Below are 13,797 nucleotides of genomic sequence, written 5' to 3' on the forward strand. Positions count from 1 at the left end.
TGTGGAGTTCAACTGTGAGGAATTAAATAACTAAGCAAAAGCTCCATTAGATTGCACTGGCACCTTCATATGCGCACCAAAAAGCATTAATCTATAAAAAGGGTCTGCAAAGAGGAGAATCTGGGACAGATCTGGCCCTAAGCACAGGAGACAACCCTCAGTGGGTGGGTGTGTTTGTGTGTGACTCAAATATCTGGCAAGCTCAGCAACTCACAAGATGACCTTATTTCTCTTTCGAACAGGGAAAGCTGGTGGCTGGTGAGGAATGCAACCCTGCTAACTATGAATACTAGAGAAAGAGGTAATGACTGGTCCGATTTTTTAATTTACTTAATCAGGAAGCATAACAGAACCGAGATGACTCAGCCAGTAGAGCATGAGACCCTTAATTGTAGGGTTGTGGGTTCGAAACCCACATTGGGCAAAAGGTTCCTGCATTGCAGGGGGTTGGACTAGATGACCCTCGTGGTCCCTTCCAACTCTACAAGTCTACGGTTCTCATATTTGTATCCTGCCCTTACTCCAAAAGGCTGAGAATAGCATATGTGGATTAATCTGATTTCACCCTCACAATAAGCCTGCGAGATAGGTGAGCCTGAGAAATATGTCACATTGCTTCCCCCCAAAGAATTCTGGGAACTGTAGTTTATTAGAGGTGCAGGGGCTGTAACTCTGTGAGGGGTAAACTACAGTTCCCATGATTCTTGGGGGGGGGGAAGCCATGTGCTTTAAATGTACGGTTTTGATGTGCAACAGAGTGACTTGTTTAATGGAAATTCCCACACCCAATTTTTAGTATTCTGCGAACAGCTCTCTTCACACTACCCTTTCTGATATCGTATAAAGCACAAGTATGCAGCTATGCACCCCGGAAATTTTGTTGTTTTGGAGCACAGGGCAGATGTGCTCAGATAGAGCAGAAGTCCCCAACCACTTTGGGCCCAGGAGAACATTTTGAAATCTACAGAACTGTCACGGGCATTACAAAATGCCCGTTTCACAGAAGAAAAACTGGTGATGCTCTCCACAAAAAAACACCCAAACCCTTCAAGCAAATAAACAAAAAAGGCGGCAACGCCCTCCAATAAAAACAGGCTTCGTCCAAATAACAAATAATAATAATAATATAAAGGAGCAGTGGCAGGGGCTCTCAGCAGATGCCAAGGGGGCTCTCTGAGGGTACCACCATGTCTACTGGGACCACACTGGGGACAGGGCAAAGTCCACATTTTCAATATTTGTTGCTGAAACACAGAAGTACACACAACAGATGATTGATCATTTTTAACCCTCTCCCCTCAGGATCTCGCTGCACCGAAAAGCATGCGTGAAAGGGCACAAGGCAAAAGCACAGATAAGGGAAAAACCACAAAGTATACCTTCCAGCATTTTTTGGAGACTGCTCCTCATGACATGGATGTTCTCAATACCTATGAACTGAAACTTGATGTTGGAGTAGTTGTCTTCATTCTCATATCCTTTCCCAGCTGCTCTGTTTGCCATTGCATTGAGCTGCAGAGGGGGCATAAGAGAAGAAAGAAAAAACATCAAGTTGCAGAGGAGATGGTGCTCATTCTGCTACATGACAAAGGAACGGCATGCAGTATATACAAAAGCAAAAACACTTACAGGAGTATTTCACTCCACTGCATATCTAATTACAAAAGGCCACCTTTTAAACCTATTTGCACAGGCAGGAGGAGGGATCAGAGTAAAATTGGAGCTTTCTTTGACATTTGAGCTGCAAGAACTAAGAGGCTGTTATATTTTTCAGCCCTCAGGTCTTTATTCCAACCTTACTCCGAGTGCTAATCAAGACACACACTCTCTGTTTTATCCGCACAATGACCCTGGAAGGTGGGTTAGGCTGAGAGCTAGTGACTTGCCCATGGTTCCCCAGTGAGCTTGGTGGCAGAGCGGGGATGTGAGCTCAGTGCTCTGCGGACTAAATCATACACCCTAACTACTGTGCCAGAAATGGTTCTCAATTGTCATTACAACCCGCAGTGCAATTTGGGGTGGCAACACTTTGAAGCAATCAAATTTTGCAAGGATACCTGGGGTCCTTTGCCTACAGGCTGTCAGGGGCTAGACCATGAGTAGGCAAACTAAGGCCCAGGGGCCGGATCCGGGCCAATCGCCTTCTCAATCTGGCCCGTGGATAGTCCAGGATTCAGCGTGTTTTTACATGAGTAGAATGTGCCCTTTTATTTAAAATGCATCTCTGAGTTATTTGTGGGGTATAGGAATTCATTCATTCCCCCCCCAAAAAAAAATATAGTCCGGCCCCCCACAAGGTCTGAGGGACAGTGGACCGGCCCCCTGCTGAAAAGGTTTGCTGACCCCTGGGCTAGACTGAGGAGGAATGGTGGGGGCCGCCCCCCCTTCTCCTGAACCTTCCCGAGAACAGGAGGACAGTATAGATTTAGATCAGTGGTTTGCAGAAGGGCATAATTCAGAGGCTGCATAGGACAGAAGCTGGGAAATATTGGAAGAGGAACAGCAGGAAGAAGAAGCACAACCAGGGGAGAGATAGCTGACAGACTCAGTGTCCTTGGAAAGTAATCCTGACCCCCCCCCTTTCTCCCAGAACCAGACAGGCATTGAAAGTAGTAGAACAGAGAGCTCGGCAGCAGAAGGCTCAGATTAGCGGACGCAGGACTGACGTAGAATAGGGGAGACGAAGCGAGGGTGGGACTTTACTAGCAACACCATTTATAGAGAGAGACCACATTCCTTTGTCTCTCGCTGTGATTATTGAATAAACTAATTGGTAAGAACTCTTCCATTTTTTATCTGCTTCTTTGCTGCCACCGGGGGAGGGATCTGCTTCCCCGAAGCCTGACACAGGCACACAACTGAATCTCAAACACACACACATGATCCCTGTCAGTTAGGGCCAAACCACCTGGAGAAGTACCCACTTCTCATGGTCCCTAAGCGTAACTTTTCAGTGGCAGAGCACATGATCTGCATACAAAAGGTTCCAGCTCCAATCCATGAGATATCCAGACAGGGCTGGTTAAGACCCCCTCCTTGATACCCTGAAGAGCCACTGCAAACAGCATCAACAATACTGTGCTAGAAAGACCAATAGCCTGACTCACTAGAAGGGAAATTCCTATGCTCCAATATGGACTACCATCCCAAACTTATCTGGGCTGTGATCGAGAGACCCAACTGGGATGCAAATTGGAAAGTAAGCCCCATTGAACTCAACGGGCTTACTTCTAAGTACATATGTGTCTAGATTTGCACCCGCTCATTTTTCCTGGTGGCCACATCCATTGCGAAAATCAAGCCTGCTGCAATCTGCCGCCCCCCATGCTAGAATGTGATAGCATGCTGAGAACTGGCTGTAACGTATATTGATGGAGGTTTATTTCAATGCAAGTGGCGTCGGAAAACTAAAACAGCAGCTGCTTCTTTGGCAGCAAAATAATCACGACGGCCTTTCCAACCAACAAAACATTTACACTTTTCTCTCAGCACCTATGATCGTGGTTAGCACCCACCCAGTCCTCGTGGCGTAATGCCAACTCCATACATTATGGTTGCCACTTTAAAAGGGGAGAGCATGAAAATAAAATACAATGGCTATTTCCTATCCAGTTGCATTAACATTTATTTTTGTGCTGTTGAAGCAAATTCTGCTTTTAACATCACAATATATCCAGAAGATGGCACTATCTCTACAGTACCGCAGTGGATTTACATAAATATGCTGATTGGCTCTCAGATGTTGAATTTTTGATGGCCTGCGTTGATTTGCTAGGGTGAGTTTATTAGTAATATACACTTTTTTAACATGAGGTAACTCAGGAAGTTTTATGATTTTGTAGGCACAGCACAGAAGAAAATTTTCAACTTGCTGACAAAATGACAAACTTTATCACAAGTTGAAGAGAGAAGAGACCCTTCCATCCTGGGCCCTTCTGCTTCCAATGTTAACTTTGTCAAATCTATCAGAGATAAGAATGCATCTCAGATGCATTCAAAAAGAGAAATCAGTGGCAGATTTGCAGTTCTGACCGCAGTGCAAGTAAATTGGGACAAAACTCACACCAGAATCCAATGCATTCTACTGCAGGTCTGGAAGGCTTTCCTGATGATAGTTAAGTTCAAGGGCCCTTATTGTATTTATAGCATTGGTGTTATAGCAATTGCCCATAACCAAGTTACAATGTTTGCTAGCATTCCGTGACAGCCCAGAATGGCCACCAGTCAAGTAATGGCACAATGTAGAGAGCTCATAGCCTCAGGCAGCTGTAAAATTATTCTGCTGCAAGTCTGTCTGTCTTGACCTGTAGTGATGAGGTTTGAGACAAGTAGTTGGCAAAGGAGAGGGAGGGAGTCTGATTGTACTACCTGATACTTTCTACCTGGCATTAACTGGAGTTGGGGAGTTGCTGCACAAGTTACCAGTGCCCGCCCACCCAGGCTTCAGTTACACATAATTTATAAAGCATAGCCTTAGGACTATTTGTTTGCTGTTCCTCTAACTCCAGAATTCACAACGAAAGAGCTAAGTAAAACCATATTTCCATCTTCTGAGATTTGTAGCGGCAAGCTCACAAGGCACTTCAAGGCCACCCAGTGCTATCCAACTCATTCAGATGACCTCTGACATACTTCTACAGGCATGCTATTGTAGATCTTCTGAGACGCGCCAGGCTGTAATCAGCATTAGCCACCACAAAATAAGCACATACACCACAGAGTACAATTTTTCTCACTTTTGGCCGTGTATCAACAACATAGATGAAATCACTTCCTGGATTTGCCTTCCTGATCGACTGAAGCATCTGTTCGTCTTCAAGGCATCGGGCACTGAAGCCCGAGAGAGGCTGGCTACTCCTGCATATGGAAGCCTGCGAGGAAACAAAAACAGAGACAGAAATATTCAAGTTAACACATTTAGCATGGCCAAAGGGAATTTACCATCTAGAAATGGAAAACAAACCCCCCAGACGCTTGCCACTTGAGAAGTAAAAATGTAGCCTATATCAGGGTTAAGCACAGAACTGCTTTGTAAAGCCCTTTGAGGTTTTCTACACTCAAGTGGTATATAAGTTTTATGAAATAACTAAAAATGAACCTCAGCTAGGCTCTCTTCTTCTCCCCTTCCCCCAGCATATCTGCCGGTTTCAAAGAAGCACCTATTATGCACCTCAGCTGCATTCCCACCCATGATTCAAGACCCAGGCAAAGGATTCAGCATTAATATCCCCAGAGGCTCTGTAAGAACTCTCTCCTTGTGCATCTCCCGACCCTTACGTTGCAGTTACTACAAATATATGAGGTTGTAGAAGTGCGTAAGTGATGCCTCCCCTCCAGTGCCTCCAGTGCTTCTCCCTCCAATGGGGAAAAGAGACTGACAGCACTTTTGCTTGTGTCCCCAAGTGAGAAGCTATGGAGCTTATTAAGGTGCATAGAGATGGAAGGGGCATTGCAGGTGATCAAATCCAACTCCCTGCTTGATGCAATTATCTTATTTATTTATTTATTTATTTATTTATTTATTATTCTATGTGCGGACAAAAGAAACAAAAAAGAATTGACAGTGTTAACAAAAGGAACCATAGCACACACAAAAAACCCATACCTCAAAAACACTCTAATGAACAATATATTTTAACCAAATTTCAAATGCATTTTCTTTGTTTATTTGATGCAATTATCATTTGTCCCTCATGGTTTTTAGCTAACAGAAAATGAAGAGTCGGTCCAAGTGAAATAAAAAATTGAAAAGCTTTAGTTCTACACTTACGTTATTTTGCTTGTAGTAATATGAAAGTGCTGGGAAACGCCTCCTGCTGCGGAATTTAGAGCTTCCCATAATGATGTGGGCAGTGGCTGATTTCGGCACATACACTTCGGTGGGGTAAGAGTCACAGACCTGTCCAAAAGCAGAAGCAGAAGGAAATCAAGATGAGTTTCTTGAAGCAGAACATAGCATGATCTTCTGGAAGACTCACCTAAGGATAATTTCAAAGGGCCTCACAAATAGTCAAACTATATCTGTGCTCAGTATGCTTAAGAAAAAGCCAAGCAAAAAATAACTGAACGAAGTTTGAAAGCTTGCACTATCTCACATAAAACACAAATTCCATATTTCCTGAATAAGAGTGCTTTATATGTTAGACCTAGATGTTTTCCCATGCTCTGGTGCACCACCCAAAACCCTTTCTGCATCCTCCTGAAAGCTTTCTGTTAAAGAACTCAAACATTCTGTTAAGTGAACTCAAAAATTTCCTTTACTTCCAGAAGCAGCACTCAATTGAACGATGGGGGGAGCAAAGCAAAGCATGATGAGATTGTGTCACACAACTTCTTTGTACTCTGGCCCAGTTCAGACATCACAATGTTGCTCTAATAAATTATGGTTTATCAGCCAAATAACAAACCATGTGCCCATGCACTCCCACACTGCTCAACCACTATCCTCCTGTACCCAGCCTTGACGTTTATATCCTGGTTTTTAAAACCACTTTCCCATAATGTCCAAAGAGGGGAAATGGTTTATTCTGGCAGTGTTTAAACCACAGTTTGGATGTCACAGGAAACTGTGGTTTAACAAGCCAAGGTGTAAGACCCAAAGCTGAGGGCATGAGAGAAGAGCACATGAGCACACAACTCCATAAACCATCATGCCTGAATTGGGTCAGTTAGTTACCAGGCTAATGCAGGGATGGTAAGTGGTCACTGCTGTCCTTTGTGTTCCACATTATCAAGTACCGCACCTTTGGTTGCAGCAACTCACCCTGTAATCTCTATTGACATCACTGAGCTGCCAGTAATTATTTGGGACCCCCATCCGATTATATTCTTCCTTCATGTTTGTCAGATTCCAACCTTGCTCTCGCTCTTCTTTGTTTAGCTTGGGGTTGAAGGAAAAACAGTACAACTCTTCATATTTAACTGAAGGAGAGGGAAAAAGAGACACACACACTATTTATCCATTTGATTTATTATTATTGCATCACAAATACCAACTTTTATTCGCTTAGTTATGCCAGCTGTCACATTTTTCAAAGATGATAACCAATGAAGCTTGCAATTCGTTAGGGAGGACTGCACTTGTGTATATGAATAATCCAGATGGGATTTCAAACAAGCTCTGTATGCTGTCTGTCCAGACACTTTACAGCCAAACTTTGCAGACAGCTAACCTTTTCCCTGATTGGGAGGGGAGGCAGGCAGGGTGTCTGATGTTAAGAGCTGCATTTCTTGCTCTTGTGTTTTATCCAGTTTGCTTGTTACGTTAGCAGCGTGTCATTTGATTCATTTGCTCTGGAGACCACCGGTTTGATGTGCCGTGCTTGCTCCATTTTCCTCCTACTGGTACTATGTAACTTGGGCTGCAAGCATACAGGTGGCCAGAGGCCAGTTGAGTGGCTCTGGAATGCCCATTAGTACCACTCTACTGATGGAACAGGCCAATGGCCCATCTAGTCCAGCATATTGTTCTCACAGTGGCCAACCAGATGCCTATGGGAAGCTCTCAAGGAGGTCCTGAATGGAACAGTGCTCTCCCCACTTGTGATTCCAAGCAAATGGTATTCATACAGCCTCCTACAGCGAATGCATGTTGAGGCAGGATCCAAAGTCTCCTTGTACCTCAACACACTGCAGGACTAAAGAACTAAACCAGCCCTAGAGAGGGAAACCAAAACACACTGTGTCAGGGAAATAAGAAAAAGCCATCTTCACTTCCCACGCAGCTCACATTGAGCCAGCAGGGCAACATGAAGAGGACATGAGCTCTGGCATGGATTCTCATGGAAAGACACTTCTATAGAATTGCTCTGCCCACCCATGACTTGGGCAGCAAATAAATAAATAAATAAAATTGGCCGATGAGCCCTGCAAATGTCATTAAAATGTTCACTTTGGTTCTTAGATGGCGTTTATTATTTGAACACAAGTCAAGCAAAAAAACAGACCTGGTCAACTATAATTTTAACCTACGACATTTATGAGCCACCTTTGTATTCAACAACAGAAGACGTACAATAGGATGAAACAGATTTAGAGAGCGACTGCACATCAACACAATAACAACAAAACTGTAATACAATTTTTTAAAATAGTCATAACCAACTATTTTGAGTAAAATTGTTCCGACAAGTCAACTGACAGCATTATGACCATCAGCTGATGAAGATCCCAACCCAGCTAAGTTGATGGCGTAAGGCACTATAATTCTATTATCCTTACTTTATTATTGCTAACTTTCCCCCAAGTTTTATTCCCTCGCTTAAATTCATGTTTAAATAGAACTTAATTTCTGTACTACAAAGTGCACAGCCACTTTGGCAAGGTGGGAATTGGCTAAGCTACTGCCTCTTCTCTTTCCTTTGACCTTAAGAGGAAAAGAAAGTGTGTATCGCACACTCCGTTACGATGAAATAAGGGGGAGAGAGCACCTTAGCCAACTGTTTTATGCTCAGGAGGACTGACGCAGTTAGACTGTTATCTACAGGAAATGGCTTAGTAGATTACAGCAGGATCTTCCAGCAGAAACCTGATATCAGACTACCATTGGTCACCTGTGAACCCTACCACAGTGAAGGCAGATCCAGAAGCAAACAGAGAGAATTCAGCTTTGGATCCATCCTGTTCTATAACAGTAGGAAACAATTAACTGGATGGTATGGGTTAATCTCTTTCAAATGTTGTCATTGGGGGCAGGGTAGGGAGGCTTGCGGCAAGGCAAGGTACCAGTCACAGGTGACCTTCAGGTTCCTTCCTTCCCTACAATTTTATGAATTGATGTCCCATAAAATGGCCAGAACACAACTAACAAGATTGCCATGTGGGATAAACCCAAAGCAAATAAAGGGCTCTTGCAACAGCTAAGTCCCTTATATGCAGATGCTTGCAACATGCTCAGAATGGGAGGAGAGGTCTTCTTGTGGATCAGGAATTAAGTAGCAGGAAGCAGAAGGGAGGAATAAAGGGACAGTTTTCCGAATGGAGGGATGTAGAAAATGGAGTCCCTCAAGGATCAGCAATGGGCCATGTGCTTTTTAATTTGTTCATAAACAATCTCTAGTTAGGAGTAAGCTGTGAAGTTGTCAAGTTTGCTGATGATACTAAATTGTTCGGGGTTGTGAAAACAAAAAGAGATTGTGCTCCAAAAGGGCCTCTCCAAACTGAGTTAATGGGTGGTAAAATGGCAAATGAAGTCCTATGTAAACAAGTGTAAAGCAATGCATGTCAGTGCAATAAATGAATGGTAGCTCTAGTTCCCAGGATTCTTTGGGGGAAGCCACAACAGTTAAAGTGGAACAAATGTGCTTTACATGTATGGTGTGAAGTCTCTGCGCCCTACGAAAGCTTCTCCAGTGTCATCCATAAAGAAGTAAAGTGAATCCATCTGTGTGAATTACCTGCCATATCAGGAACAGCCAGCACAAACTGGATTTGGCACTGGAAGTGTATCCAAGCGCTGATGCCACCTTACTTCTCAAAAGCAAAACAGAAAAATCCTGCAGCACCTTAAACACAAAGAGTTGTAGCCAACCTATGTCCCATTCAAAGTAGATCCATTAAAGTTAATGGCCATGACTAATTCAGGTCCACTATATTTCAATGGTTCTATTGTGAGTACAACTTAAATTGGATACGGCCCAAGCAAAAAAAAAGGTGCCCTAAGTCTGTTTGTTATTTTTCCTGTGGAGACCAACATGCCTATGTAGAACTATTGAAAAAACTTACTTCACTGCATTGCTTTCAATGGGATGCACATTTAAATCAATAGTCAAGTGCATCTGGTCACACATAAATGCCCATTTTAAGTGTGACTAGAGCAGGATAAGAGTATGTAGATGGATACAACTAGTAATCTATGTTGTACAAAAGGAGTGCTGTATACAAGAAATGGAGAGGAAATTAATCCATAAACTTTCAGAACATTAAACCATAATTCAAAAAATAGATGAGGGCAGGGTTTGAACAGTTTCTGGAACTCAGACTTTTCTGCCTCCATCTGTTTATTGTCATGGCATGGGTTTATGTACACTGTTCCATCTGTTTATGTACATTGTTATATTTAACCTGGGGGAAAATATCTCAAGTAGAAAGATCTGGCTGGAATTTTGACGTGTATTTGTTCACCAGCGTCCAAAACGTGCATTAAAGTCATCCATTACACCAGCTCACATCACTGGCTAGCAGCTCTCACAGCTAGATCAAGTTAGAACAAACAACGTCCTATTTTCAATTTAAGGCTTTATCAACAGTTCAGTCACAAAGCGTGAGGTGCAAAGCTTATTCATATTTGCAGGTTATTGGAAGTGCTTGACACAGTTGGCAGGAATGAGGGACATGGTGGGATGTCGCCAGAACCACCTGTCACAACCTAAGCAGAAAGAGTTCTCAAATCTTCCTTGCTAATACCTTTCCAGAAGTTCACAGCCTCAGGGTACCACCCACTAAACCCTTACATATTTCCTTGCTCACATTATTATTTCCTCAAAGAGGACTTTCTCCAGTCCCTTGATCATGTTGGTTTCCCCTTTCTACACCTTTTCCAGTCTACAAAATCCTTTGTTGTTTTTGCTGCAGCACAGCTACACCTCTGAATATCTGTAAAAAGGAAACACCTTAGTGCTGTGCTAAAACTAAATTCAGGCCCAGTCTGCAGGTTTACAGAGCAAGAGGATGAGAAATAAAGTTCTAAATCAGCTGTGTAAATGTGCTGATTGATATTAAAAGATTAATGGAGCTAAGTAGGAAAAAACTAAAAATAATAAAATGAAGGGTCCCTGTCCCATGGAACCTTCCCTGCAAAAAGAAAGAGAAATAGTGAAATAATGGCCAGAGAGTTATGGACAAAACCAGAGATGAGCATGACCATGAATGGCTAAAGAGAAGAGAGATGAATGAAATGATCATCAAATGCTGAAAGGAGATGCCTTTTCTACAACTGTGCTATCAGATGGCACAGAGCTTTTTTGAAAGACAGCAAACAGATATTGCATTGTTTGTACACTGGGTGAAAGAGAATCATAACAGCCTCCTCAGCATCAGGGTGTGGTTTTTTGTGTGTTTTTTTTTACAAACTGCATGACAGCAGTCCACCACAAGATAAATAAGAGAGATCATTTGTTCAGGCTAATTTCCAGATTGTATCCTTCTGAATTTCCATTCCATACCTGGGCGTGCCAGACGAATTAAAGATATGTAAACATCATGGCAATCTCTTTCTTGAGGCATGATGAACTGGATGTTCTGAAAATTCTTGCAGCGAATCAGCAAAGGACAACCAGTTGCCGCTGTAGCCTGCTTTTCGATAGAAGAGATTTGACTGTGAAGAACCTGAAAAGGAGAAACAACTTTTTTTACTGGGGGGGTGTGTGTGTGTGTGTGTGTGTGTTAAGACACCTTGAACTGAACTCTGCCAAAGAAAAGTGGGGTGCAAATGTTTTAAATAAATAAATAATCAAACAGCAACAAAACACATGCAACTTTAAAAGAATACAATCCATCCCACTTCAACCATGTGCATTAATGCATGCAACGTTCCAATGTGAAAGAGGGAGCAAGAAATTGGACAATATGCTGTTGCAAAGCAGAAGAAAGACAGAGTCTTGAACCAGTACGGATGAGCTCTACATCAGCGTTGTGGCCATCTCCCCATAACAAAGAGCTGAAACTTACACAGTGCGTTCCATTTCCAGTCTGAAGCTCCCTGTTGACCACTGCTCAAACAGAAGGGCTATGGCTTAAATGTAGAACATCTGCATTACATGCAAATGGTTCCAAATCCATGACATCTACAGGTAGGGCTGGAAAAGTCCCGTCTGAAACCCTGCACAGTTGCTGTCAGTCTGTAGAGTAGAGGCAGCCAACATGGTGCCCCCAAATGCTACTGGACTATAACTTCCACAAGGCCCAGCCAGGATGGCGAATGGTCAGGGATGATGGGAGTCATGGTTCAGCAACATCTAAGTGGGCATAACGTTTGAGCTTTCTCTGGTACACTTGCTGCCATTGCGTCAAACTCAATGGCCTGGCGGTTCCTTATGCATACCCATTATGTTCCATGCATACATATAATCCAGTCTTTACTTAAAAGTCTGTGTACATTGCACACAGACTTTTAAAAATCATTGGAGAGGACAAATTAGCGAACTTTACGGGATGCATTCACAGATACTGTATATCCAGTTCCTTTTCATTTGTTTGGCATACGTTTGTAGGGCATTTTGCAGTTATAAAAATAAAACCAGAGTTGTAGAAATTACTTTCATAGGATTCACAGAGCTGTAATATAGAAATTGCCATACCCACGTCTCTTTACGGGTGTCTGACTCATTTTCTACAAAGATCACATGAGTGGCTGTTAGATACAGTGTCCCTAATGCAGCCCTTTTGGAAGATATTCCATCAATCAAGCGGACATTTTCCACCTAAAAGAGAGAGAGAGCATAACCAAGCAGTTCAATACTTCCAATAAAATTAAAAAATAAAACATTCATAAAATTCTATGAAACTGGTTTTATGTTGAAAGAAACCATTTATGTTAAACATGCCAATCTTTTTCCACTGTTTAAAAGTTGCAAGATGAAAGAGACTAGAAGACATAGAACAGAATATTAATTTTACATCCCAAATTTACTTTTCGTTTATGTATTTTATTTGTTATTTGCTTATGTTGTTTACATTAAACAATATGCAAATTAAAAATACCATACAACATTAAAAACAAACTGACATAAAATGTATCAAACTATATATAAAACCAACTGTGGCAAGATTTATTTATTAATACAGAGTCAAAGACACAAACTAGAAAAAACATAAAGTGAAGTCAGTAGCTTTCAAACAAATATAAGTAATATAATTACAAGCGAAAATTGGGTGATAAAATTACATGTCTGTATACAATGAATGGCATTCTACTATGTTTTACTCAAAGTAGATCCACTGAAATTAATGTACCTGATTTAGTCATGTTCATGATTTCCAGGGGGTTTACTCCAAGTAAAATACCACCCATTGTTCATAATCATTTAGTCATACTCCGTGCTTTTTTCTTTAAAAAAAATGTTTAGGGGTACACTCATTTTCCTACTCATATTGAAATACTGCCTCTCAATGAGGCCAAACTTAGATTCACAAAATGTTTAGGGGTATGCGTACCCCTGTGTACCCCCAGAAAAAAAAGCACTGGTCATACTTAATTTTTGACTAACAGGAATGAGTGGCTGCAACCTTTTGTACTTTGCAAAATAAAATTTGTGAAAATCTCAATAAAACTATCAATAACAACTTTTGTAAAAATGGCAAGATGCAATCTGATTGGTAGAGCCTTGGTTCTGCTTGCCTCTGACTGGATGTGACATAATTCTGTGCAGCGCCTTACAGCAGATACACCCATATTTTCTAATGAACTTTTCTTTTGGTTTCCTTTTTAAATAAGTATACTAAAGATGAGTTAAAGTCATATTTGCCCCATACACATATCAGGATTTCTGAAACAGAAAAGGGGTAAAATACTTACACACAAATTCCACCTCAACCATATCACATGAGACAAAGCAGATAAGAAATTTAACAATTATTCATAACCTAGCTACAAAGACACCTAAAGGATTATCATGTTTTTAAGAGCCTATTCAGAGCTCAAGGTAGGTGGGGATTTGAAAAAGCTAAAATTAACTTCTGCCAAGCTAACCAAATAGATCTATGGAGTGTTTCTGTATGCTCTGTGGTTTCATTTGAGCTAAATTCTCATGACTTTATGACAGCTCATCCTTGCCCTTTTCTCTACTGAGAATCTACTTT

General features: G+C 41.7%; 1 protein-coding gene across 2 annotated transcripts in view; it reads right to left on the reverse strand.

Moving 5' to 3' along the window:
• MTMR7 (myotubularin related protein 7) overlaps nt 1-13,797 on the reverse strand; it is a 37,388-nt gene that overhangs the window by 15,729 nt on the left and 7,862 nt on the right. The window contains exons 2-7 of one of the 2 annotated variants that reach the window (XM_053404478.1): nt 12,297-12,419; nt 11,163-11,325; nt 6,764-6,921; nt 5,771-5,899; nt 4,737-4,871; nt 1,380-1,512 (exon numbers count right to left, since the gene is read on the reverse strand). In XM_053404478.1, coding sequence (XP_053260453.1) covers nt 1,380-1,512; nt 4,737-4,871; nt 5,771-5,899; nt 6,764-6,921; nt 11,163-11,325; nt 12,297-12,419 — 841 coding nt within the window. Of the gene's footprint in view, nt 1-1,379; nt 1,513-4,736; nt 4,872-5,770; nt 5,900-6,763; nt 6,922-11,162; nt 11,326-12,296; nt 12,420-13,797 lie in introns of those variants that run through there. The other variant, XM_053404479.1, reaches the window with a different exon arrangement.

Source organism: Podarcis raffonei, chromosome 9, assembly GCF_027172205.1.
Source record: "Podarcis raffonei isolate rPodRaf1 chromosome 9, rPodRaf1.pri, whole genome shotgun sequence".
Classification (NCBI taxonomy): domain Eukaryota; kingdom Metazoa; phylum Chordata; class Lepidosauria; order Squamata; family Lacertidae; genus Podarcis; species Podarcis raffonei.